The sequence below is a fragment of the Apus apus genome, chromosome 19, assembly GCF_020740795.1.
Source record: "Apus apus isolate bApuApu2 chromosome 19, bApuApu2.pri.cur, whole genome shotgun sequence".
NCBI classification, from domain to species: Eukaryota; Metazoa; Chordata; class Aves; order Apodiformes; family Apodidae; genus Apus; species Apus apus.
In genome coordinates, this window is record NC_067300.1 from 5362066 (window position 1) to 5388294 (window position 26229).

Sequence of the window (26229 nt, forward strand, 5' to 3'; positions counted from 1 at the left end):
CCATTTGTAGACAAGTATATATGGTAATGTCTTTGGCAGGAGTTTAATTAACCAACCTGCTGGTCAAGTGTCTGAGGCGCCTGCAGATGATGTAGGGATGTGGAGAAGAGGGGCTGCCTTCCTCCTCCTCTGTCTTCATCTTGTTTCCCTTTTCCCCCTCCAGGGTCCAGCAGGAGTCCGTGGTGCACCAGGGATGAGAGGGATGAAAGGCCGCAGGGTAAGCACTGCACACAAGTTTTTCTCCCTCTCCTCTTTCAGCCATTGGAAAAGCAATCTGGTGGGTCAGTCTGGGGGAGTGGAGGTGAGCAGCAGCTGGGGCAGCAACTCCACAGCCATGTTCCTGCTGTGCATAAAGACTGTGGTCACTGAGGCAAGCCTTGCCAGGGACGAGAAAGCAGGAGACGTGTAGGGGCAGAGGGGTGTCCCAGGCTGGGGTTCATCACCATCCAGCTTGTCTTTTCCAACGACCTGCAATATGTAAACAGAGTTTACAGACACTTCTGGTGAGGATGGTGAAAATTTAGCCACCTGGAGGTGTCCCAGGCTGGGGAAAAAAGGGAGCAGGTAGAAGATCAGATGAAGGACAGAGAACAACTGAGATGTGAAGTGTTGTGATTTAACTGGAGGCAGGTCCAGCAGGCAATGTTATGCCATGGCACAGCACTTGGAGGTGAGGCAGGAAGAAATGGAGCTGACAAGGAGCCTGACAGCCTGCATGGCCATGTCTCCCTTTCCATCTCCCAGGAGCAGTATCTCCTGGCAGCATTCCACAGGGCTGTGAGGAAGGTGTGTTTTGCATTGTCAGCAGATCAAATTATAAGCACTTCCCGTGTCTTTCTACGGGTTTTTCCAACCTTGATTTTGTCTGTACCTGTCTAAACAGAACCACACTGTAAGCATGGGTGAATCCTCACTCTGCCTGGAAAGAACAAGTGACATGGGTCTAGCAGCACTGACAGTGAGACAAGTACATGTTACAGTAGATAAATATTCCACAAGCACTGCATGTCGCTTCATGTGTGGTTCCTCCTGCCCTGTTTGGGTGACAGCCGACAGCAGAATGACCTCTAGACCTGCCAAAGCTGCTTGTTTTCCTGCCTGTGACATCCAACCCATGTCCCACTGAGCTCCTCAATCTTTCTTCTTCTTCAACGGGATGTTTATTGCAGGAGCATCCCTGCTTGGGGTTGTTTTTCCTTGTCCAGCTGCTCTACAAAGTATTAATAGCGAAAGCACATGGGTTCTGCCGAAGGCCCCAACAACAACATACTTTGCATTTCTCCCTCCAAGGATCTAATGGTATCTGTTTCCACGTTTCATTTTCAAAGACCTAGGCTGGAGTAAATGATATGTTTTAGCCACCCCCAGACTCTGCTGCAACTCCTGCCTGGGGAATTCAGACAGCCAAGGCCTCTGTACGTTTCCCTGTACCAGAGCTAAAGCTCCCTTCAAGTAGCTGGGACCAGCAAACGGAAATGGAATAACCAACTGGAGAGCTTTATAACCACACAGTTATGTGCCCTGGAACTGCTTTAAGCTTTAAAAGCACAGCTAGAAGGACACCAAGCCCAGCAGATGCATATCAGGGTTCAGCTTTTGACTTGTGGTTGGGAAAAACAGCTTCCTTGTCACTGTTCTTGGTGGGAAGGATCTTGTTCCCTGGCTCCACTCTCGGAGGGTCCCTGGGGAGTGAGGTTTCTCTGTGCTACAACAGCAGCAATTAACTGAGCTGTCTGGGACATCGGTGATCATGAGGGAGGAGAAACTGGAGGCACTTTCTTGGGAGGCTTTGAATGGATGGTGGAAAATACCTCAGGGTAAAACTGCAGCTCAGAGCTGAGGGGGAAGCGCCTTCTGAATGAATCCAGGCTGCTGATGGTGCAGGCTCTTGGCAAGGTGGGTCCTGCCAGGAGATCAGACATCTTTGCCGGTCACTTTAACGTGTGTGGTGACAGAGGAGTCCCAGGGCTGCCTCTCCCCAGGTGCCAGCTGGAGATGCCAGCCACAGCCCTGGGTTGTGTGAGATTTGCTGGTGTAAATCTTCTTTGGTTTCTTACATCTGTGATGGCCTGAAGTCCTCAGCCCACAGGAAAGTTCAGCTGAGCAGGCTCTTTTCAGCTCCACTCCTACTGTCAGGAATGAAAAGGGGGATCTCTTTTTTATAAAACTGAGAGCAAAGCTGGATTCAGCTCCAGAGAAAGGAGATTGGCTTGCACAGCAGGGACCTGGCCTTGGGTGTAGCTAGAAACAGAGAGAGGGTGAGAAATCCTGCAGGACACCAACTAGGCTGTCCATCCTCAGAATGATGTGCCACATGGTAGAGATGTTCAGCTTTGTGGCCTTGGCTTGCATCTCCACTGAGGAAACCCAGACTTCAAAGTCTACAGGAAGGGCAGAATGTGGAGGCAGAAGAGGAGGCAGTTCCTGGGGAAGAGGGTGCATCGAGGTCTTGATCTTGCCCAAGCGTCACTGCTATCAGGGAGGGACAAACCTCTGCTGAGCGCCTGGTGCCCTGCACTGATCCTGCCCTCAGCACCCACTGCTGGCCTGTGGCATGGTGGAAACGTGGTGTGTTTGAGCACCACAATAATATCATCTGTACAGAATTTGACAGACAGACAGACACCCTTTCTCAGATGCCCAGCAGAGAGGAGGAACTTGAGCTTTGCTCTGCAACCCAAGAGATTTCAGAGAATACTGTGTGGGAAGGTCAGTATGGTAAGGAGCAGCAGATCTGCCTGGTTTGCAGTTCTCTCTCACCTTGTCCTTCTCTTCATAGTCTCAGAAGATATTCCAGGCACATAGTACTCTTTGTTTGCTTAGTTTGTCCTGCTATTCCAGCTCTTGGTTTTCTCAGGATGGGGAAATGATCCCCCAACTGCAATTTCAGACATCACCCTCTGTCTCTCCTAGCTTACAAAAGGGATGTAATTCAATTCAAAGTGGAAACATGAATGCAGCCTCCACCAGATGTTTGTGGATTCCATGAGCTCTGTTTGTGGATGCTTCATTCAAGTAATTTTGCTTTTGAAGGAAATGTAAATAGCAAATATGGTTCCAATTGGAAAGAACAATGGAGACTTTTTGGGGTCTGTCTTTATGTTGTGATAGCTTTTGAATTGTCAAGATGCAAGAATATTCTTTAAAAATCATAACCACCTTTTAAGTCATGACAGGGCAATTGTTCCTTCCCAAGTCTTTTTTAGCCCATCAAACTGATACTGAACAATCTTCCACAAATGCAGTTTCCCTTCTCCTCTCCCCTAAGGACAAGACCCATGAGCTCAGCCTTGTTTCCCTTCAACTGTACTCAGTGTAGCATTTAGACATGTGCTTAACATTGAGCTAGTGACAGCTCTGCACATGTTGAAACCTAATTATTTAACCAAATCAAGGTTTAAAATTGGAGGTGGCTGATTCAGCAAATCCCTCACCCTTATCTCACTAGAATTCCAAAGCTCATTTCTGTTAATCAGCTCCTCACAGCAGGAAAATGAGTGATCTCCAGCATTCTCTCTCAGGGTTATCAGTATCAAGAAGCCCAGATATTGACAGAGAATCTCTACAAAAAGTTTAATATCAACTGGAGCTGTTACTTTCTGACTCAGATCATAAAGCTGCATCTGCTGTAAAGTGACTGGCCAAGACGTCTGTCAATATTTCTGGGCTTTTATCCTCTCACTGGAGGGGACACTGAGCACTGGCTCAGAGGAGTTTCTCAAATCCCAAAACATGTTTCTCTTTTCCACCGTGCCATTCATTCATCAAGCTCCTGCATTAGCTGTGGCCCAGGTGAAGGCTGCAGGGAGGAGATAAGCTGTGCACACCTGAGCTCCAGCATCTGGGCAAACAGGGACCACTATCACAGCCACACAGACCTGGCACTTCTCAGCATCTCTGCCTCCAGGGTTCTGTACCTGCTAAGAATTTGTGATGTGGAGTTATCTGAGCAAACCTGAAAATAGCTGCTTTCCCAAGGCTTGGCTGGGAAAGCTGTTCATGGGGGAAAAAAAAAAAAAAAAAAAGGCAAAACACAACAGAGGTATGTTGTTTTGCTCCCAGGGATTTTTATATTTGGCTGATAAAGCACCAGAAGTGTCTGAGGAAAAGTTAGCTGCAGATCTAGGGCCAGCAGTGGCTCCTTTCTGCTTCAGTCAGGGCTTCTGCTTGCTTTTCATCTGGCTGGACTGTGATAGTGAAATATCAAGATTTGGATAAAAGGGTAAGGAAGAAGTCTTGGATTTCTGGAAAGGAGCTACTGCCTGGTTGTTTGTGCTGCTGCTTCTGCTATGCAGAGGCTGGTTGCTGCCTCTTTGAGCTCTGAGCATCTGCTTAAACAGGGGGAAATGCAGGGCTGTGTTGCAGAAACACCTTGCTGAGTATTTAGCTCTGCTCTGCTGGAAGGTTTCCTCCTCTAGCAGCAGGGTCCATGTCTGGTGACTCACATGAACTAGCAGCAAACCTGAGTTGCAAAGTTTGGAGCTGAGTTCCCTGCATTTGTGAGCTGGTGATGTTCCTACCTAGACAACTTGGTAGCACTTTGTTTACTCTGGGGTTGCTGACAGTGCTGCTCAGTGTTGCACATCTCTGAGGGAAAGGCTGCCTTGGCCTGTGTGCCCACTGGTGCTGCAGCACCGTGACCTGCTTTGCTACCATTGCTGGAGCCTACATTAAAAATCACTCAGGATTACCAGAGCAGAATGTGACTGCAGGAGAGACTGCAAGGACTCGACTCTGGCTTTCTAATACATAGCTCCACGGGGATGTACACAGGAGGAAATGTGCCCATAGAGGACACTGAAACTAGAATGAAACAAACTCTGGGTTCTGCCCAGCCTTGAGTGTCCTGCTGCCTGCTGAGAGCCAGGGCCTCAGCACAGTGTGACTGCAGCTGGAGCATGGGGGCTCAGACACAGCGGTCACAGAGCTGTGATTTCCTGTGTAACACTGATTTGGCTCCTCTTGCCTGACAGCACAACCAAAAAGGAAAAGTCATCTCTTTAGGTAGCAATGAGGGATGACACTTGGTCTTGTGGTTCATGTGCTGCAGTGGGACTGCCCGGGCATGTCCCTGTGCTGTGACTCCCAGCGTGACCTCGGGTGAGCTGCTTGGAGGTGGAGGTGGCAATCAGTGCCTCTGAGCCACGTGTTCATGGCCAGCTGGCTTTGGTGAAGCAGCCAAACAGGTTTTGAAATGCTCCATCAGCCATGAGCCTGTATCTCTCTGGGCCTTGGCTGCCCGTGTGCAGAGGAGCGGACAGATCTTGATTTAACCTTCCTTTCTTTTCCTGTTTACTTTGCAGAGCTCCTTGGAGCTTGCACTGTTTGTACAGCCCTGGCCCAGCGGGACCTCTCCTGAGTTGTGTACTCTATGTAAATACTAACACAGACTAAAGAAAAGCTTCCTTCTGTTTCATGGGTTCCTGGAGATGCTGACACTGGTGATAAAGCCCTGCCTTTCACTGCACCCTCCTCACCCTGTCCCTAGGATGGTCCCTGCTGCAGATCCCCTTAGGAGGACGTTCTCCAAGACACATCTCTACACCCTCGCCCTGGTCCCTCTGTCCTGCCATGCTCAGGGGAGACTTGGCCAGCTGTTTGGTGAATTTGGAAGCACTGAGGGCCCAAGGGGAGCCCGAGGAGTTGTGCTCAGCCCTGCCTGCAAGGCCAAACCAGCAGGTCTGCAGGGGAAGGCACCTTGCTGGTGGTGCTTGGCATGGGATGCTCCCTGGAGAGCTGCCAGGACCTCACTCGCTCCTCTCCCACAGGCGTTGTCAGTAAAAGAGAGTTTTAAAGATTTAACTAATTGACTAAACGTAGCCTTTCCTGTCAGGGCAAATTAGGGGAAGCCTTTATCATGGTTTTTGGCCCAGGAGGCTGGAGAAGATGAAGCTTGCCACATGCATTTGCAAAACCGGGGTCACCTTCCCCTTCTTCAGGCCAGATGCCAAAGAGATGTGTTGTGATGAGATTAGGCAGGTGACTGCTGTGAAGTGAGATTGCCCTGGCAGATCCTGCCATGCTGCTGACAGGGTTCAGCTGGAAGAAACCAGGATACCCTAGACACTTTCCCAGCCAGCCCTGCCTGGTGGGGCTGCTGAGACCCACAGACATCGTTGCCCTTGCTGCAGTGAGGGCATCCAACAGCCTCCAGCCAGCTCAGAGCAGCCCAGGGGGCTGGACAAGGCAGGACAGGCTACAGAAGATGAGTCTGGAGAGACCAAGCACATCCCAGTTTCCTTTCCCAGCAGCATCTGTCCTGGAATGGAGACCTCTAACCGGGGTCCTCACTGCTGTTTCCATGTCCCACTTGTCTCTGATCCCTGCTCCCTCCTTCTCCAACATCAGGGCTGAGCTATTGAATCTTTCCCCTCAGCACTTCTTTAGAAGCAGGTAACCCATCTGTCCTGCTTTGAGCCAGGATGAAGACAATCTTCTTCTTACTGATTTTTTTTTTTTTACAGATAGTAAAGATGTACTTGCAGACAACAACTCAGTGTCTGCTCAAAGGGGAGGGAAGAGCTTGTTTTCCAGGGAGGATGAGAAGCAGGGCAGCAGGGTGCTTTCCCAGGGTGCCAGTGCCAAGCACATGCTGACACCTCCCTTCCCTTTGGGCAGCCCAGTGCCCAGACCAAGGCAGGTCCCAGTCACCCCAGGCAGCTCCTCAATTGTCTCCAAGCCCTGCTCTCCCACTGCTCCAACTCACAACACCACCTGCCCTGAGCTGTCAGTAGCCCTGCTTTTAAATGACCTTCTGGCTTATGTCATTGTGCTTTCAGGTTTACAGGGACATGGATTTATAAAAGTTTGGGTCTTTACTGCTCTCTGATGAGCTGAGCACTCAGGGTGTAGAGCTGCTGAGAGCTGCCATTATGTGAAGGTAGCAAAGCACCAACCTGTGAGACTCCCTGTTTGGTTGTGGTGTTCCCATTTGCTGCACAGTCCTTCTCTGTCCTGGAGACCAGGCTGAGCATTCTTCAGAGCTGTGTTTTGCTGGCATGCAAGGCAGGCTTTTGGTTAGTCTCTGGTACACTCAGCAGCACAGGATTTTGCCAAGCACAGTGGAGGCTTTTGCATTATATCATATTGACAATGTTTGTCTGCTGTAATAATTTGGCTACTTTTCCTATACATCTTCAGCAGTTACACTGCCTTTCTTTGTGAGTCTCTCTCTCTTGCCTGTCATACTGGAGTTGCTTTTCTAACACATTGGCTCCCTGGCCCTGTTATTACTTTTGGCACTCACTTTGCATCCCCATTAAGCACATTGGCTCCTGTTTCCTCTGTTTCCGCCTTGGCCTCCTCTCAGGATTCCTCTTACCACTCCATTCTAGTACTGCTCTGTGTTTGTATTTATTATTTATATTGCAGTAGCGCCTGAGAGTCCCAGCTGAGCTCATGGCCTGATTATGAACATGACATAGAGTCTCTTGATATGCCCTTTTTTACTCTTATTCTCCCTGACTTGGGGTGTTTATCCAGCCAGTGTGACACGGGTTGCTGGGGCTGGGATGGTGCAGAGGGCTGCACGTCCAGCCCTTCAGAGATTAGCTTGAAAGCTGGATCACAGTTATCCCCTGGAGACCAGTGCTTCTCCTTGCCCATCTCCCTCTGGGAGAGCAAGTACACCCCTTCCTTGAGGACACCCAAGCCACACCAATCTGTTCAATTTTAGCTAATCCCACCCAGGGTCACTCACGGTCTGGGCTCCTGTACACACCACCAGCATCTGCAGCAGCCTGTGTGTCCTCTACCCCTCCTGAGGTCCTCATGCCTGCTGCACCCATCACAGACCCGGCAGCAGATGCCAGGCACAGGACCAGGAATGCTGCAGCAGGCTGGCTGTGCTCCTCCCAACATGCATATGCATGAGCACCTGATCCTCAACAGCAGCCAGGTCTTTAAATAGCAGGTAACTGCAGCTGAAGGCTTGGAGCTCAGCTGCCAGCACATCTACCCTGCTCTGTGGGAGCAGTTTGGGGCTCAGGACAGTTGTTAAAGTACTTTATGGGTGGGGGCTTGTGTGCCTCACTGTATTTTGTAGCTTAATTGCCTTGATTGTGACCATCAGACAGTGTTGTTATGGCCAAGGTAAAGCAGGGTTTCTAGAAAGGAAGAGGTTTGTTCTGGAACAGGAAAAGGCTGTTCCTGGCCTGCCTTTCTCCTCTCACTTTGGTTGTAGTTGGTTTAACAGGAATACAAGGTATTTTGGTGCTGTGTGCTGATAAATGGTGAGAAATAAAGCAACAAAACACAGAAGGGATCTGTTAAGTTCTGAGCTGACGTGCTCAACCCAACCAGGTGTGGGTTGGCTTAGCCAGGACTGATCTCATGGGTTTTCCTGGTGGCCAAAGCTAGGGTGACTGCTGTATTTTCCAGTAAGACACAGACTGTTTCTTAATTTTGCCTCTCTTTTGCCTCTTCCCAGGGTGACAGAGGACCTGATGGACCAGTGGGCGAGCCAGGGTCACGAGGTGTCAAGGTGAGTGCCAGTGGGTGGTCAGGTTGTCTGAAACTGTTCTTAGCTGTGTTGTGAAATGCTCTGGGCAGGGTCAAGGTCACGTTATCCTCCAGGAATAGGGAATGTTCAATTGATCCCTGAGGATCAACCAGCAGGGATCAGTATTTTGTGCAGCCAGGGTAAAATCTGTCCAGTGTGGGCATCAGGGCCCTCGAGGCTGGAGTCTGAGACCCTGCAGACAGAGACAGTCTACAAACACAAAAGAGCCTCTGCTAAAATACTAGGGTCCCTGGCAGGTGGGGGGTAGCTTTGCCTGACAGTGAGTGAGCTGGGCTCTTACATCTGAACACAGCAGAAAAATTAGAGCAATTTAACATGACTGGTGAAATATGACCAAAGGGAACATGTATCTCTTCTGATGTACTTCAAGTTAATTAGGTCAGGATGGGAAAAAATGCGGGGCAGGAGATAACTGGGGCAAAGAGAGGCTGGCAGGTACCCTGCCTGAGCAGCCCCTCCTCCAAGGTGAGCCTGCTCCACAACAGGCTGTGAGAGGGGTATGTGGGAGAGTTTCTCCCTTTGGCAGCAGCCAGGTGTGAGCACAGTGTGGCAGAGCTGGACCCTTATCCCACCACTGAATGTCACAGACTCCATCCCCTGTACAGCACACATCTCCCTTATTTCACGTGCTTATTTCTGTGCTGAGTCTCCTCAGAATCCCAGCTCCCTCCAAAGTAGTCCTTGCTCAAAAAACCTGAGGTCATGCAGCCCATCGCCCACTCCCTGCTGATCAGTGTTCCTCAGGGCAGGAATGGTGGATGTTTGGCCTTCCAAAAGCTGCAAGGAACTGGAGGGGTTATTTCATGTACAAAAATAAGAGCAGGTGGGCCGGAGCAGAAGAGCATCACTAACAGTTTGTGCTCATGCCAACATGTCTTTGTCTTTTTGCTTTGCAGGGCCGACCAGGGGGCCCAGGCAAGCTGGGGCCAGATGGGCTGCAGGTATGTCCCCTGTGACAGCCAGTGCCTGCCAAACCTGGCATGGTGGCAGTTCCCCATGAGGGGACCCACCCGTACACCCTGCCCAGGGAGCTGCAGCTTCTCCTGGCCAAAGCACTGCAGGTGTCTCATGCTCCCAGCTGCTAATGGCTGTAACTGTGTGTTCACAGGGGAAGATGGGGGAGACTGGGGAGACAGGAGCACGTGGCTTCCCGGTAAGTGTCCATCTCCTGTGCTTGCTTTCATAACCTTGGGTTCACTCAAGTCTGTAAGTGTTGGGTCTTGGTCCAGGCGGAAAAGCTTGGACAGTGTCTCACACTTATGGGGCCACCTCTCCACTCCTTTTTCTGGAGTGCTTGAGATGCATGTTACCAAGAGGCAGGACAGATCGCTGTGGGGTTGGAGCTGACCTTGGTGTGGTTCATTTTTCTAGGGTATCCAAGGACCTTCTGGACCTCCCGGAGCAAAAGGGGCTCCAGGCGACCCGGCAAGTGTCTTATCACTCTCTCTTCATCTGTCTTTCCTTGCACACACACAGACACCTCATTTCTTTTTCTGTCTGTTCCCACCGCTCGTTCCTTTCTAACTTCTCCATCCTTGTCAGCTCCAATGTGGTCAGAGAAGTGAAAGACTTGGCTAGAGTCCTAGGAGGCAGGAGGAAAGAAAAGGTCAGACCCCTGGAAAGCAAAAGGGGAACACGGATCAAGCAGGGAGAGTGTAGGATACAGCCTGGGTTGGGTGTTGGAAGGGAAGGGAGAAAAGGAGGGCAAGATTTGGTCTGGGACAGGGTGAGATGTAACAGGAGTTGGGCTGGGTTGGTAGGTAGAGCTGAAGGGGACCAGGAGGGACACTGATCATGTTAGAACTGGGCCCACAGCTTTGAAGGAGGCACTGGGAGATGACAAGTGATGACAAAGACCTTGAGAAGGGCAACTGGACCACAGAAGCAGGAGGAAAGCTCATCTCCCTCTCTGTGTGTCTGTCAGGACTGACCTGGACTGTGAAGGGAGAAGAGGGTAAACCAGGCATTTTCAAGTTGCCTACTGCAGTTGTTTTAGGTGGGAGCCAGAAAGATGAAGGGCCTTCTGAGCTGTTCTTTGCCTGTTGAGGTGCCCCAGCACACCCACTGCTGGCATCTCCATCTCACTGGCCATCTCTTTCATGCTCCACTGCTCCACTGTGATGTGGGAGGGAACTGCTGTTTTATCTTACAGGCCATGGGAGTTATGGCCCTTCAGAAATGAGCAGTTGTATGAAAAGAGCCTTGTGTCTCTTTTTCAGGGTCCACAAGGACCACAGGGGCCACCTGGGCCTTTGGGAGAAATCGGGCATAAGGTAAGTCTGATCTCTGCTCCTATTTGTTTTCCCTTTGCATTGAGAGAAGCAGGACTTAGGGAGCAGAGGCACATCCCTCCACACCAGGGGACACAAGCAGGACGCTTTTTTCTCGAGTCTGAAAATCAATTTCCAAAGCAAACAGTGAAAATCAGAAATTCAAGGATCATTTTCCTCGCAGCCCTTAGACGCCCCGTTGGCAGATGTGCAGACCCACCTTCAACAAGACAAGCACTTCAAAGCTGACCACACAAAGCATGTCCCAGGCTCTGCCACCACACCAGGGACCACCTTTCTGCACCAGGATGCAGAGTCAGGGACCAAGTACAGGAACAATTCCAACTCAACACAGGTCTTTTCTTTCCCCCTCGCTGTTGCTGAGAAGATGCAGGGTTGTCAGCCCACCTGGATGCTGTGGCAGCCCCAGCACAGACCAGTGGAGGAAGGTCAGGGAAATGCCTTTGCTGCTGACTCTGCTTTGGGGTTGCTGTTGCCATGAAGCAATGGCACAAACACACCATAACCAAAGCAGCAGCAGCTGCCAAGCTGTGCCCTGATGGAGTGCAGGAGATGCCTCCATGGTTTCCCCCCAACTTGTCTGCAAGTCTTGGCTTGAATTCACTCCCCTTGAAGTATTACAGTCTTGGCTGTTTATAGCAGATGTGCCAGCTCCCCCTTGGGCAGCTCCTTTCCATAGGTCCTGAGCTGTAATAGAAACATGATGTTTCACTTGGTTGTGAAAACAGTAGCGAAGGTGGCTTTTAGTGCAGTCACTGCAGAGTGTGTGAGTCATGAAAGTTTCCATTCTCATGGCCTCTAGACTGGATGGAGTGAGCTCTGAGCGTGGTAAACCACACTGTGGAGCTGGAAAGCTGCTACCCAGCCACTTTGGACATTGCCAGACAAGAAAGCACAGAGCTTTATTCAAATCTGTGACTCTTCCAGGAGCCTTTTTCTGCACTGGCACCTCTGGAGAAACCAAATTAGGATTTTTGCTTTCATTGGACCTTGGGTTTTCTCATTGCATGACTTGACCATTTGTTCATAAACCCAACATGCACCCTGCTCCCTCCTCTGCTTCAATCCTCTGCAGCAAGCCAGGAACTGGCTTTATTCCCTGGGCAGCCCAGTGCTCCCTTGACTATGTGCTCTTTTTTCCTTTATTCCTGACTGCAAAGAGAAGGGAGGTTGTTGTCCCGAAAACAGATGTCATCACTTAATAAGCCACTCAAATCCTTTAAAGACAAGTTTTGCTGTCCCATCTTTGGGCTTGTTTTCCAGATTCTCATGTCCTGTGCTGCCCAGAGGTGCTAGCAAATGTGCAAAGATTAAAGCCCCTGACTGATCTTGGTGCTAAATGTGTCTAATGAAGGGGACCCCTCAATTGCCAGGCTGCGTGTGGCAGCAGGGCACCCAGCAACAGCTTCCAAGGTCATTGTCTCACCTTCCCTCTTGCTCTCTTCCCATGGTTTCCAGGTCAGGCACTCAATTTTGGCTCTCTGAGGGATGCCAAGCCCCTCTGCCAGGGTCTGTACTCAGGGCCATGTCATCTCATCTTCCAGCCACATTTTTTTCAATCAATACATTCTGGCAACAGCCCCAGGCCATGGGTTTCTGGTCCGAGCCCACTCGTTGGCATTAGGATGATTTCTGGCCCATTACAGCCAGAGAAAGTGAATGATGGATGTAAGACTAATCTGGCCAAGGTTTGTGCTGGAGGGTTTGGTGTAACCATGCTGCTCTTGGCCCCCTTTAGGTGTCCTGGAGCTGGCAGAGCTGTGGTGTCCCTGCCTCTCTGGGATTGTGGGGCTGAAGGCTCAGCTCAGCCCCATGTGGTGGGGAAAGCTGCTCCTGCCAAGGCAGAGCAAGACCCTGCAGGGGCAAACCCTGGGGCTGCCTCAACTCTTCACCCTGACCCACACGAGGGTGGTGGTGTGGAGGCTGTGCTGGCACCAGCAGCAATGGAGATGTGTGGATGCTGGGAGCAAGAGCCCAGCTGAGCATTTTTGTGATCCACTGCACCAGCCAACCTGCTGGACCCTCATGAAGAGCTTTCAAGTCTAATTCTGGAGCTTTTCCCTTCTTCCCCAACTAGTCCCAGTGCTGCTGCCTAGTGTGGTTACTAACCTTGGAAAGCAGAGGGGTTGGAAGGAGTTAGAGGTGCTTGGCAGAGGAGGCTGCTGCAGGGCTGGCAGAGGGGAGCTAAGCCCCCCCAGGAGCCAGGCACGAGGGGCACAGGGCCCCTTTGATGCTGTGTACCCTGAGCCAGCTCCAGGGAGGTAATTGCCTTGCAACCACGGCTCTGCTGTCCCAGGAGGGCTCTGCTAAAGGAATTATGCCTTTGATCTTGCTTTCTACTTGGTTACAATGGGTTTTTTCATTATCTCTTTTGTTGTTGTTGTTATTCCAGGGACCGCCTGGCTCGATGGGACAACCTGGCCTTGCAGGTGAACCTGGCATGAAGGTAAGAAAAGCCATTAGTGCAGTTTCTCTGTCAGGCCAGGTAGATAATAGCAACTTCTGTCCCTGCAGGAGTAGGCAGCATTGCAGATTCACCCTCCAGCAGCCAAAGCAGACAGCATACTCAAGAAAAGATAAAATTTAAATAATAAAATTAGGTTGACTTCAAGACCTTGGTTTACAATTTCCTGAGGCCCATCCTGGAGGGGTAGGTTGTTGGTGCCAGGGAGAAGCACCATCCCTGGGAACTTGTGCCTCAAGAGCTGTGAAGGGCCTTGGGAATTAAGCTCTACTCTTTCACAGATCCAAAATCTGAGTGGAGAAGGCAGTCCTCGAGACCCAGAGATACAGGCAGCTTTGACTTTGAAACAAGGAGAGTCTTAGGAAAGTCCCAAATGTAAAAATACCTTCAGACAAGGTCCTGCCACAGTTCCCAAGCCTCAGCTCTGTGGGACTGAACTCCTCTGATGGTTAGGGGGGAAGGGTGCCCTGTACCAGAGCCATGAATACACCTTCTTGTCCACATGGAAAAGCCTATAAAAAACATCTCTTTGTTTGAATAAGATCCCTGTGCTGAGCAGCTCAGAGGGGTTTTTATTTTATCCTAACCCCCTTTCCGCTTGGTTTGAAGGTTCTCTCCTGTGTGCAGAGCTTTTGAACAGACTCTATGTGGGGATTAAATGCAATTTCCTCTTTGCTGTTCTTCACTCCCCACTCCCAGCCCCATCCTTTGCCATGTTTTCCTTGGCAAATCTTCTAACACTTCACTGGGGCTACCGTGTCTTTGGCCTCCTGATAGTGCACGAGTGTTTCAGCTCCCGTGCTCCTGGCTGCCCTTCTCAGGAACAGGACACAATGATTTGCACAAACATCCCTTTGCCACTCTCAGTGTGGCACGTTCTGGCCGGGGACTCAGAGAGTGAGGGTCCTGTGCTGCTGCTTCCTCAAAGCTGGGACAGCCTGGGGTTGCTCTGGGCAGTCATGACTTGCAGGCCTGTTTGCTGCAGGATGAGATGTATGGATAGGTCAAACGTTTCTCTCCTGCATTTCCTTAGCTCTCTTCCTTGCCAAGGAGTTTTATCTTGGATGGGCACACAAGGGAGGCAGCTGCCGTGGTACCCCCAGCCCGACCTCATGGCCTGTCACCAAGGTCTGCTTGTTTGCCAGCCCCAGGCTCCTTCAGCTCGTTTGTTCTGGTTCTTCTCCACCCTCCTCAGTCCGAGTGGGGCTCAGAGGGCTGTCAGCTTTCCTCTCCCTCACTCCACTGTGTGCTGCAGCTTGGCATTGCCCCCAGCATGGCTGCTTTTCCTGCTGAAGGGCAGGGAATCTCCTGTGCCCAGGGAATCTCCTCCAGCTCTGCAGCCACAGGCAGCACAAACCCCTCCTGGACCCTTGTGCTGTCAATGCAACAGAGCCTGTGAGGTGCCCGTGGTCCCCCTGTGAGCACAAGACATCAGGGACCCAGCCTGTCCTCTGGACCCCCTTGCAAACTGCAGGGAAGGTGTTTGTGTGGGAGGAGGAAGGAGGCAGTCAGGAGGAGGGGTGCAATGGGAAATGCTTCATGCTCACTTGCTGTCAGTAAACAGCTTGTCTGTGATTCCTTCTTTTTAGGGTGATCCTGGCCAGTTGGGAGTCCCTGGAGAGCAAGGCCTCATTGGCCAAAGAGTGAGTCCAGTCACCTGCTGGTAGAGCTTCTGTGCCTTATCAGTTCCCTGGAGTCTCTGTCCCCTGGTCCCCCGGGCAGACAGACCCTGTTCTGGGTCCCCCCGTAGCCCTTATGGCCCCTGTTCCTTCAGTGGGTGCTGGAAATGCCATCCTGGCAGGGACTGGAGCTCAGCAGCCTGTGCCAGCCCCTTGATGCTGCAGAGATGCTTGTCCAAGTGCTGTGACAACCCTGTGTGTGCCAGGGGCTGTGTGGGGACAGCCCTGGCCCCTGGGCTGGGCAGGGAGACACTGGAGCAGGAGGTGGGAATTAAGCAGGGAAACATCAGCCACACTAGGACCATGTGGGAGGGAGCCCAGGAGAGGATGAACAGAAGGATTGGAGGCAGAAGTGGCTCTTGTCCCTTCTCAGGGCTGCGGTCACTTGTTGGAGCAGGATGGGGAAGCCCCAGGCTCAATGAGTTCAGACCGAGCCCCCTGCTCAGCACAGGGAAGGAAATCTTCCCACGGGGGCTGTGGAGGGGAAACTCTGGCTCAGAGCAAAGCAAGAGGCTGAACTCCTGCTCTTGCTCCAGGAAGAGCTTGTTCAGCACTATGGGATGAGATGGGGCATGTGTCAGAGTGTGGGGCTGGGCTCCTGTCACTGCAGCCTGACCTGCTGCCGTGGGTTCAGCTGCCAAGGCACAGGGGAAGAAACACGTTTGGCCACAGCCACATGTTGCCTGTTTTTTGTCTTGCAGGGAGAATCAGGGCTGGAAGGGGACAGTGGGCCACCCGGGCCAGATGGTGTCAAGGTAAATCTGACTCTCATGGCAGGTTTCAGCTCTCACACACATCTCTGGGCACTCAGGCCCCCGTGGTTCCCAGGGGCGGGTTGAGGCCAAGGGGTTATTGGGTCATCTGTGCAAGAAGCCTCTGCCCTCCTCCCCCCAAGCACACATAACAAACTCCTCCTGTTTCACTCCTCTACCCACATTTTTGGCATCTGATCAGATCTCCAAACAGGTCAACTTTTTCAAAATCTAGTTTCCAACAGTTTGTCTGTTTTATTTGAGTCATTACAGATTGAATTTCCAGCTAATCAGGAATTCCTGGGCCTGGCAGGGGAAATCAAGCATTGTCCCTCACTCTCCCCTGTGCCACTGACCAGAACATTGTTAGCAAGTCAAGAAACCAGATCCCCTTTCTCTTGGCAAAGCCCCAGGTGCTCGCTCAGGGCTTGCACTGTGCTCTTTATCTAGCTGCTGTGAGTTTGCTACCTTGCCTTTGGAACAGGACCTTGATTTCTGTCCTTGCACAGCTGCCCATTCCAAACAGGCCAGCAACTTCATTCCACGGAAAGAAAAAACAGCCAGTCCCACAACAATGCAGTTCATTGCTTCATTCTAGTTAAACTATTTGCCATGTGTCTCTACTTCTGCTATCTCTGAATGTTGAACCAGAAGACTCTTCCTTAAAGACAGTCAGGACTTGTGGATTCTATTGCCACCACTGACTGAGAGCTCTTGAGCCAAACCAGATCTTTCCAAGTTAAATATGTCTCTGGACAGTAGAAGAGCCACTGCTCAGTGCAGGAGCATTTGCTTAACCTGAAGAGATGTTGCTGTGCTTTCACCAGTGCAGCTGGAAGCGGAGAATGGCTCTGCCAAGGCTGGCTGGTTGCACAAGTGTAGGTGCTGCTGTCAGTACAGAACTAGCCTTTTGGATTGGCTCTATGAAATTTTGTGCCATCAAGTGTAAGATGTAAGTGACACGATACCCACTGCTGCAATCACAGGTCCTTCACAAGGGCAAGATGAGATTGCTCCACAGAGGGTTTATTCCAGTCTTGGGCTGATTCTCACTAGACAGCGAATGCCAAGCAGCCACTCATGAAAATCTTTCAGCATCCCAAGCTCAGGGCTTCTGGGTGAGGCCAGGGAGACTTCCAGATCTTGTCTCATTCACGTGGGAGGTTCAGGCCTTATTGCAGAAGAAGCAATGGGGTTCAGATTACCCTGTGTAATGGGAGAGTTCCTCTCCTCCAGCCAAGAATCTTTAAAAAAAAAAAACCCAACCTGGTTTTGCTCATTTTTTTAAATGTCAAGTGTATTATGACTCATCCTCATTCATCCTTTTGCTTGCAGACTCTTCCTCTCGGGCTCCTGAAATATTAATTATGTGGTGGGGTTTTTTCCTTGCAAGAGCCACATACAGTGACCCATGTGTTGTGTGGGTATGAAAAGCTCCCACCTTCCTCTCTTCCACAGGGAGATAAAGGAGACCAAGGCCTGGAAGGAGAGAAAGGAGAAAAAGGCACTGAAGGACTGAAGGGAAAAGAAGGAGCTCCTGGATATCCCGGCATCACAGGTGTCCGAGTGAGTCTGCAAAACCAGCCCCCTCACAACAAACCAAACTCAGTTTGCAGTCTCGTGTCTGAGAGGCTGGATTTCATGTAAACCTTAGTAAGAAATAGATAGCCTGTTGTTGGTTTTTTTCCCTTTATTTTTTTTTCCAACAAGGGCAGTAATTAGTGTGGACATTGATGCCACTGCAACGGGGCACGTCATGTTGCAGCAAAACACCTGGGGGCAGATGGAGAGAGAGATGCAGGCAGTGAGCCAGGACACTGCTTAGGGCAGGAGGTTGTCCAAGATGTGGCTTGTTCCAAGTGTTGTTGTAAAGTTTGTTATTTTTGAAAAAAAAAAGCAACAAAAACAAACCTAGGAGATTTTTTGGTCTTTTAATCAGGATACAGGCTTGAGAGGTGGACTAGCCCTGTCTGCTCTGTGCTTTGGGACACTGTGTGTGTGCATCTGTAAAATGGTTCATCTCACAGGGTATCAGAGAGGGATGCACAGGGGACTGTAGGGAACTGAGTTTTCCCTGGCTGCCACACCTGGTCCTGACCTGGAGTTTGGAAATGGCAAGCCCTTGCCCTCTCTCACTTCTGTTTGGTGATTAATTACTGCTTACTCTTGGTTTTCCCTTCTAAGGTTCCACTCTTAAATATAGAAGAAAGTAGCAGGAAATTATTCCTGAATCCTCAGTGGATATCCTGGGCCTGGAGCACAAGTCTTGCTGTTTGTGCAGCCTGACAACAGGTCACCTGCCACCCCATGTGTCTCAGGGGGGCATATGAGCAGCCCCCCATGGCAGGAGGAACGAGCAGCCCAAGTTTGATGGCAGGTCTGAAACTCCTGCCTGGGGTGGGTGGGAGGCAGCAGGTACCTCTGAGCACTGGGTGGGTGCTCCATGTTGCAGCATCTTGGTTTTCCCTTTGGTGACATTGTGAGTGGCTAAACTGAGGACAGGGAGAAGGGTGTGAGGAGATGGAAGCAGCAAAAGGGCTGGAATTGTGTTATTCTTGGGCTGAGGCTGGGATGTGAGTGCTGACTTGACTAGAAAGTGGAAACATTGGCTTAATGCTGCAGTGCAGCACCATAAATGTGCAGAATGTGGCTGTAGTCCTGTCCCCCAAATAGGGCCATCCTTGGCAGGATGGGGACTATAACCTGGGTGAGGGGTTGTTCCCAGTATCCCAGTTCCCTCCTGGCTGCAGCCTGGTGTGGCTGGATCCATCCGTCATGGCTGGACATCCATCCTCAGCTCCCAGCCCTCCATCTGCTGGATTTCTGGCAGGTTCACATGTTTATATTGTCCATGATGAAGAACCAATAAAAATACTAAATCCATGCAAAAGCCATATTCAGTTATGAGTATAAAATATAGATTCTCTCAGACTCCATCCCTGCTGTTTGCCAGCATGTCCCTGGGAACATGATGCCATTTGCTGATTTGTTTTTTTTCTAAAAGAGTCAATAGAGCCAAGATTCCTGCTCATAATCACTCCCTTTTGTTGTTTTTTGGGTTTGGGGTTTTTTTTTACTGCAGAGTGCTGTATTTCCATCTATTTTAATATGCTGCTTTGTATATTCTTATGTCTAAACTCCAGCAGATTTTTCAGAGCCCACATAGTGCTGCCTCCTCTGCCAAGCACCTGGCTGTTACCTAATATATAGCCTGGTGTTCATGTACTCACTGAGGTAATTTAAAGATGAAAGTCTTCTGACAGAAGTACAAACCATTTTCCTCCTCTCATTTTTCCTTCAAGACTTTTATCCTACTTTCCCATGGAGAAAATGTGCAAATATTGGTGGGATCTTCCTTAGATTTCTGCCAAGACAGAGTCTTCCCTTCAGAGATGAAAGCCACCAGAGATAAGGGCAAACTCCTCTTTTTCAAGTGAGGATTGGAAGCTGGAATAGCCACAAAAGCCACCACAGGCACAGCCCACCACAGAAGGGGACAGTGAACAGAGGTTTTTAAGGCTGCTGGACAAGGATAACGAACATCTTGTCAGGGGAACATCCTGGATGTTGTTCAAATGCCAAGGCTGAGAGATGAGAAACTCCTGTCTGGGATCTCTAGGGTGGCATGGAGATTGCCAGGGGAGGGTGTGGAGGCATTTGGATTGCAGGGAGGAGGCAGGTTGGGTTTGGGGGTGCTGCAGACACTGGGTGCTTACACCTCACACGTTGTGGGTTTAACACCTCTGACATGAGGGTCATGCCCCGTACTCAGCTTAGATGGTTTTAAAAGAGAACTTCATCTTTAGCTGTTGCACCTTCACTAGGTCTCTCCTGGCATGACTCCCAGGAGTCAAATGTGGTCCAGGGCATTCCTGCCTGGATCTATTGCCTTTTCCCTGGGCTAGAGATGTCTGCTCCTGCTCCGTTGCTGTTGAGATATCCTGCTCATCCAAAAGGGGAGATGAAAATGCTTCCACGCCCTTGGCGGGAGAGACACACACACAAGGATCTCTCTAATTACCTGTGCCAACACATTGACCTCCATCTACGAGTGTGTAGCTCATCTTCTCCTTCAGGAAGAGATTCATATTAGCTCAAGGAAGCTGATGCTCATCTGCACTTGTGGACATAGAGACAAGCTTCTCTGGCTCTTTGATTTATACCTTTGTTGCCCTCTTCTGCCTCAGCACTAGAGGTGATCTGCAGAGACCACAAACAGCAACAGCCCCTGGAAAAACCCTTTTCATCACAAGTCCCTGTAGCTACACCACTTCTTGAAGGATTTTCCTTAACACCAAGGACATGCTTTGTCTTAATCTTTATTTTTCATTTTTCTGAGGGAACGTGACACTTTGGTATCAAATATCCTCTTGACAGGTGTGGGAAATGAGGCACCTGATTACTCTGAAATGATCTGGCTTTACTGCTGGTACATCTTCAGCCCATTTTGCACCTACTGGCCTGGTGCTGGCAGTGCCCCAGGAAGCAGCAGAGCAGGTAGAAGCTGGGGAGCTCGGCAGGGCACGTACAAGCCTGCACTCCTTGGGGAGACGGAGCTGAGCAGTTCTTTAGTCTCACAGTCACTGAGCACCCTGGGAGGTGGCAGAGGAAGGGAGGTGCTGGAGCACCTTCATCAGGTGTTAATGCTGGAGGAAGCCTGAAGGGTCTGGGCTGTCCTCCTGGGTCATGCAGGAAAGAGATGTTCACCTGGAGATCGATCCATCCTGTAGGGCCAAGTCTGACTTCACTGAGCAAGATCTTTTCCAGAAAACTGTCCCCAGGCTGCAATGTTGCTGACTGAGCTCAACCAAACTTCCCTCCATGCTCAAGAAACATTTTTCAATGGTCTTTACTTTAACTTGGCTCAGCCATTTCCAGTATTAGCATATCTGAAAACTGGTTTCCACTGTGGTTTTCAATCTCACACAAAAGCAGCAGGGAGGCCCCAGCCGAGTCTCCAAGGGTGGTTTATGCATGTTTCAAAGCCAGTGGATTTTAGCAAATGAACCTGGCAGCTGAGATGGTCTGTGAGCCTCACAGCTGTGGCTGGCAGGACTCGAGGCAGCTGGAGCTGAGATACACAAGTGTCCTCCATCTTTTGGTCACTTTGTCTAAGCTCATGCTGCTCCATTCAATTCCAGTTCCTGCTCAGCAGAGGGATGGGCCAGTTGTCCCCCTGGTCATAGGAGAGAAATCAGAACACCTGAATCATTGACACAAACCTGAGTGCAGGATCCACTTGAGATTTCAAAAATCCCACCAGAGAAGTGCACCTTTCATGAGCTGCTGTCTCATGTATTATCTTCTCCCAGCAGTTTCCACCTTCTTATGGCCCTTCACTTGATCTTGACTCTCTTCTGGACTTTGCCATTTGACCTCTGGTTGGCTTGTTTGAGCAGTGAACAGCTGATAATCTCTTCCCCAGCAGAGCAGCAGGGATTGTTTGGGCAACTCCATTCAGAAAGACTGGCTGGAGACACAGGTCTTGGGGTCGACAGTGCCAGGAGCTGGAGTTTTCTGCTGGAGATCCAGGCTTTCCAGATGAACAAGGCAGGATAAGGACGTGGATAAACTGGAAGACAGAACAACCCATTGAAACCTGGCAAGGCATCCATCAGCAATGCAAGTGCCACAGTGTAGTTTGCCAAAATGAAAAGCTGATTTATTCTCCAACTTGTAACTGTATGAGGGGATGGTGCCACGGAGCCTGAGATCCCAGAACAATATTGATGGAGAGCAAATATGAGTTTAAAAAGGATCTGGCTGCCAGTCGATCCTGCGCTTGGCAAGGGAGGATGGGAAGAGTCAAAGGTTGAAACCACAGGCATGAAACCATCAACCTGTTTGCAGAGAGTGGCTCCTGAGAGTAAAACCCCCCAAAGTGCTTCTCTCCCCTGCTTCTCCTCCTCATCTACAGAAAATAGGGGAATCAGCCCTTTCCTTGGAGGACAACGGAACCGCCGGTGGCTGCACGAAAGGTCCAGGCCAGTTGGCAGAAGGGAGGTGATGGGTTTCCAGCTGTGGTTTTCCTAATGTGCTGGTTGTCGTACAAGGCAGACATCTGATAGTGAGGTTTGCACAGTTCCAGGAAAGCAATTGGAGAGCCTGTAGGTAATGAAACACAACACGCTCTGAAACAAGAAAATCCCTCGTTGTTCAGCAAAACTGGGAGCTGAGCTCTTTCTTCTTTTTTTTTTTCCACTTCCTTTTTAACCTGAAATCCTATCTGCAGTGTCATTCCAGCCACGTCAGGACTCGGAAAGCTTGGAACCAGACACTCCAGTGGTATAAATGGCCATAAACAATTACATCAGAGAAGATCTGGCCGCGTGTGCCGGCCCTGCTGCGTGGTGCAGATGTACACCAGCAGACCCAAGGAGCTCTGAGGGCTGGTAAATCCTTCTGCTCTGATGTAGCAAGGTCCAAAGTCCTTTCGTTTGCCGTCCAAGAGGGCAGAGTGACAGAGAAGAGCTGGGGTGGAAATCTGAGAAGGTTTTTTGAGAGAACTCACAGTGCTTTGAAAAGGATAAAGCCACTATCCAGCCCAGCACTGGGTGAACTCGTGGTTCTTGGCTCCAGGCCTGTGGTCTCAGCCACGTTGCTCCCCAGAGCAGCAGCAACTCCACAGGGAGCATTTGATGCTGTCCTGAAGACAGCAGCCTTGCCATCGTGTTCTTGCTTCCATCATCTACAGACTACAGTCCTGAAGTGGAAGGAGGACTTGCTGGGCCAGGATGGACCTTCTGCTCTGAGATAGCTGAGCTGCTCCAGACGCAGCACCGTGTGGTCACAGCTGAGATGGGGCTGGTTCCTGGGCCCTGCAATTCCAGGGTAGAGCAGGAGCTCACTCTCATCCCATGCACTGCTCTGTTACAAAGTTATCCAAACATCACTTAGAGCAGAATTTGTCCCAGAGCAGTTTTTTTGCTCTTTGTTCTTCTCTGTTTCCTGCCCCTGAAAACATGATTCAAAGGTTTCCTGCAACAAAGCCTCACTCTGCTGTCACTGACTCCAGCCATTCACTCCCAACACGAGCTCAGCAACAGCTGGCAACACCACAGCACTGACAGGGCATCCAGCTCCCTGGAAACACTGGGGCTGAAGAACAATCCTGGAGTCACTTCTGGTTTTAATCTCTGCTGTCCATACAGGAGTCTCTTGCTGTTTTGTTGTGTTGGTGTTTTTTTTATAATGTGCTGAGCTGTTGTTTCCTGGAAAAGCTGGTTCTCTTGCCCTGCTCTACGGGCTGTGTGTGGAGCTCTTACTTGAAAGAAGTTTCTTAAAATCTCTCAGCTGAGAGTGTGGGGCTACCCTCTGACAGAGCAATGGAAGGGATGGACAGTACTGGGTGTTCAAGGAAGGGCTGTAACCACCCCTGCAGTGGGAGGAGAGGACACAACAGGACATACCCTTCCTGCCCTACAGGCCTTTCCAGTAGCTGCTACATCAGCAGGACCAGTTCCTATACTGGAGTCCAGTTATCATAGAATCGTAGAATGGTTTGGGTTGGAAGGGACCTTAAAGATCATTTAGATCCAATCCACCTGCATGGGCAGGGACACCTCCCACCAGACCAGGTTGCTCCAAGCCCCATCTGACCTGGCCAGTCCTACAGCTGGAGGTGCGTGTGCTTGGCCATGGTGTGTGATCATCTCACAGCCCTGGAGCATCATTAGCTGAGTGGACCAACATCCAGCAAAGCCAGAAGCAGGTTATTTGCCTTGCATCAAAAATCAAAGGGGAGCAGAATTGCTCAGGAATGTGGTCGAACATGGTTAAGCTCTTTGCTTTGAAGAGAGCTGGAGCAAGGGCCAGCGAGTGTCTCTCCACCAGGCTTCTTTCCTTCCCCTTCTAGCAGCAGCGTTGTCACCCCTGGGCAACTCTGCCCTCAGCTGCTCCTTCCTTTATTTTAATAATCAGTGCATTGCTGATGGCCTCAGGTTCAGCCCCTTCTGTTGAAGTCTAAACATCCCATTTCATGGAGGGGTACACGCTGGATCTGATCGCTTGCGAGATTTTATCGCGGATTATTTTTTTTCCCCTGGTTTTTGCTATTCTGGTATCTGTGACTCAGCCAACCAAAACCATGGAAGCCTTTGGAGTAGGATCAGGGCTGCCTGTGAGCCCTGGGAATCCTGCCGGGAATCACAGAGCTCTCCCAATCCCCAGGGAATGGAGGTTGTTCTCCTGCAGCCGAGGGGCCGCCGGGCCCTGGGGCAGCCCAGCCCAGCCCAGCTGCTCTTCGTTTGGAGTTAATAGCAGCCAAAAGGAGCCAGAATTTGAAATAAATCCCATTGACTTGGCACCGTTTCTTTCCTGACTCAGTCAAAGGAGAAGCACTTTTTGTGCAGTTACTCCAAGATTCCCCTCTTTATTTCGAGAGAGGATTTGATTCTCCTCCTCTTCCACAACCCCAGGGCAAGTGCCCTTCAAATGGAGGGGGTTAACCCTTTGGGCCTGGGGGAGGCAGAAGAGTCACAAGTGCTCGTTAGCATAAACTGGGGTTGTACAGCCCAACTGCTCTGTCTGTTCCTTTCTTCCCAGTTCTCAGCTTCCAACACTGGCTGATTCTTTGGAGTATTTTGGTGGCGTCATGTATGAAAGCTTCACAGTTCAGAGGGAATGAGGGCTCGTGCTTCTCCTGCACTTCCCGCCCACTCATCAAGCCTTTTGCTGGCACCCTTGTCTCCTGTGCTTCCTTAGAGATGTGGAAATAGAGGCAAAGAGCAAGGGGAAAAAGAGATTTTCCCAGAAACAACAAATCAGTGGCAGTTTGCGGCCATCAGACTGAACCAGCCCAGCTCAGACCATGCAGTGCTGCTCTGCTCATGGGTCTTTTTGCTGCCTCGTGCTGTGAGTGCTTGGAAAAAACAAGTGAAACAGACCTCCTCGTCCTCAAAACCAGAAGTGGCACATTTCAGAGCGACATTTGCATGCAGATAAAGAACTTGCACTAAAGCAGAGAGTTTGTGATACAATAGTTGGGGTTGGATTCCACTTTCTCAGCTGAGGAACTCAGCTGGAAAGCAAGTCATGGTGACACTAGCTATAGTTTGTCTTTCCATCCAAGATCTTTTTATAGGATTTCCCCATCTTGTTTTTTCTTTTAATTCAGCCAGCCAGCTCTACCTGCACCCACCCCTCAGGTTCCACAAGTAGGCCAGGACCCCATTACTCCCAGTGATCCCAGTGAACCCCTCTGAACCTCTCAGTACAATCTGCTCTTTCTTCTTGAGAACAGTTGAGTCTTTCTCCTCACCCCATACTCCTTCAGGAGCTGCTGCCCTGTCTCCTCCCCTTCCAAACTACTGCTCAGCAGAGTGATTATGAAATGTGTTTCTGATAAACCAAAACATTTATGTCTTCAAATGCCCAGCCCCAATAATCCCACTAATTTCCTGAGTGCTTGTGAACTGTTGTCCATGGGGGGAGGCTTCTCTCGATCAAAGTTTATTAAGTAGAGGTTCTCATCTGGAGACACTGCTGAGAAGTAGGAAATGATATGGAGCTTTTTCATTTCCCTTTAAATGAGCTCACTGGCTGGGCCTGGAACAATATGGGCATGATCATCCTGTGTTTCATGCTTCCTACCTTTGTAACTGCTTTAACTTTTTCTGCCTTTCTGCATCTAGTGCCTCAAACTGTCACCATTTTTTTTCCATCGACATTGGCACTTTCAATCTGTTTACTCAGAACCTGCATTCTGGTTCTTCTGCTTCTTCCTGTCTCGTTTTTGGCAGGGAGGAGTGACCTCAGGCCTTCACTCAAAAACACCCTCAAAAAGAAAATATTGAAAATATGCTCCTGCTCCACAAGAGTCCTGAGTAACCCTGAACCTGCCTGAGACAGGCCTTGGGAAGCTGCCTCATTGGTCCTGTGCCCTGGTAGAGCTTCTCTCCTGGGCTGTGCTGGAGGTCTGCAAGCAAAGCAGAAACCTGTCCTGAAGTCCAAGAGCTAGTTTGACCCCCCCTTGGGTCAAACCAGGCTGGTGAGCCACGTCTTGGGAATTGCTCCCCTGGATCCAGGACACAGCAGAGCATCGCAGAGCGTGGGGGGAGCTGGAGTCTGGATTTTAACACTGTTGTTTGGCTCCCTTTGGGGCATATCTCTCTGCAGTTCATTCACCTTCCTTGTTCGGTTCTTCTGGATGTTGTTGTTGTTGTAACACAGATTCCAACCCTTGGTGTCTTGAGAACTTAAAGCCAGGGCTGCTCAGCTGTTTGCTCCCAAGAAGGTTTCTGCTGTGCTGAGCAGGAAACCTGACCTTGCTGCCAGGGCCACCAGCAGCCCCAAGCCTCATTTTCCTTACAAACTAATCAATCTGCATTGGAGAATAAACCATTCAGCTTTTCCCTTAGGAGAATATCTACAGCCATTCTTAAAAGACTTTATAAACTTGGGTCCCTACTGAAGCTGGCAATGAAATTTTAAACATGCTAGACCTAAAATAATTATTTTTATTTTTATTTTTTTGCTTTCCTTGGATATTTTGGCACACCTGAAGGCATGTGGCTTTGTAAAA

At 50.2% G+C, this 26229-nt stretch overlaps 1 protein-coding gene across 3 annotated transcripts in view; it reads left to right on the plus strand.

The window, feature by feature from the left end:
• Positions 1-26229, plus strand: part of COL27A1 (collagen type XXVII alpha 1 chain) — a 148987-nt gene that overhangs the window by 97489 nt on the left and 25269 nt on the right. For all 3 annotated transcript variants that reach the window (XM_051636281.1, XM_051636284.1, XM_051636282.1), the window contains exons 28-37: positions 164-217; positions 8429-8482; positions 9418-9462; positions 9630-9674; positions 9893-9946; positions 10741-10794; positions 13205-13258; positions 14866-14919; positions 15657-15710; positions 17166-17273. In XM_051636281.1, the coding sequence (XP_051492241.1) occupies positions 164-217; positions 8429-8482; positions 9418-9462; positions 9630-9674; positions 9893-9946; positions 10741-10794; positions 13205-13258; positions 14866-14919; positions 15657-15710; positions 17166-17273 (576 nt within the window). The remainder of the gene's footprint in view (positions 1-163; positions 218-8428; positions 8483-9417; positions 9463-9629; positions 9675-9892; positions 9947-10740; positions 10795-13204; positions 13259-14865; positions 14920-15656; positions 15711-17165; positions 17274-26229) is intronic.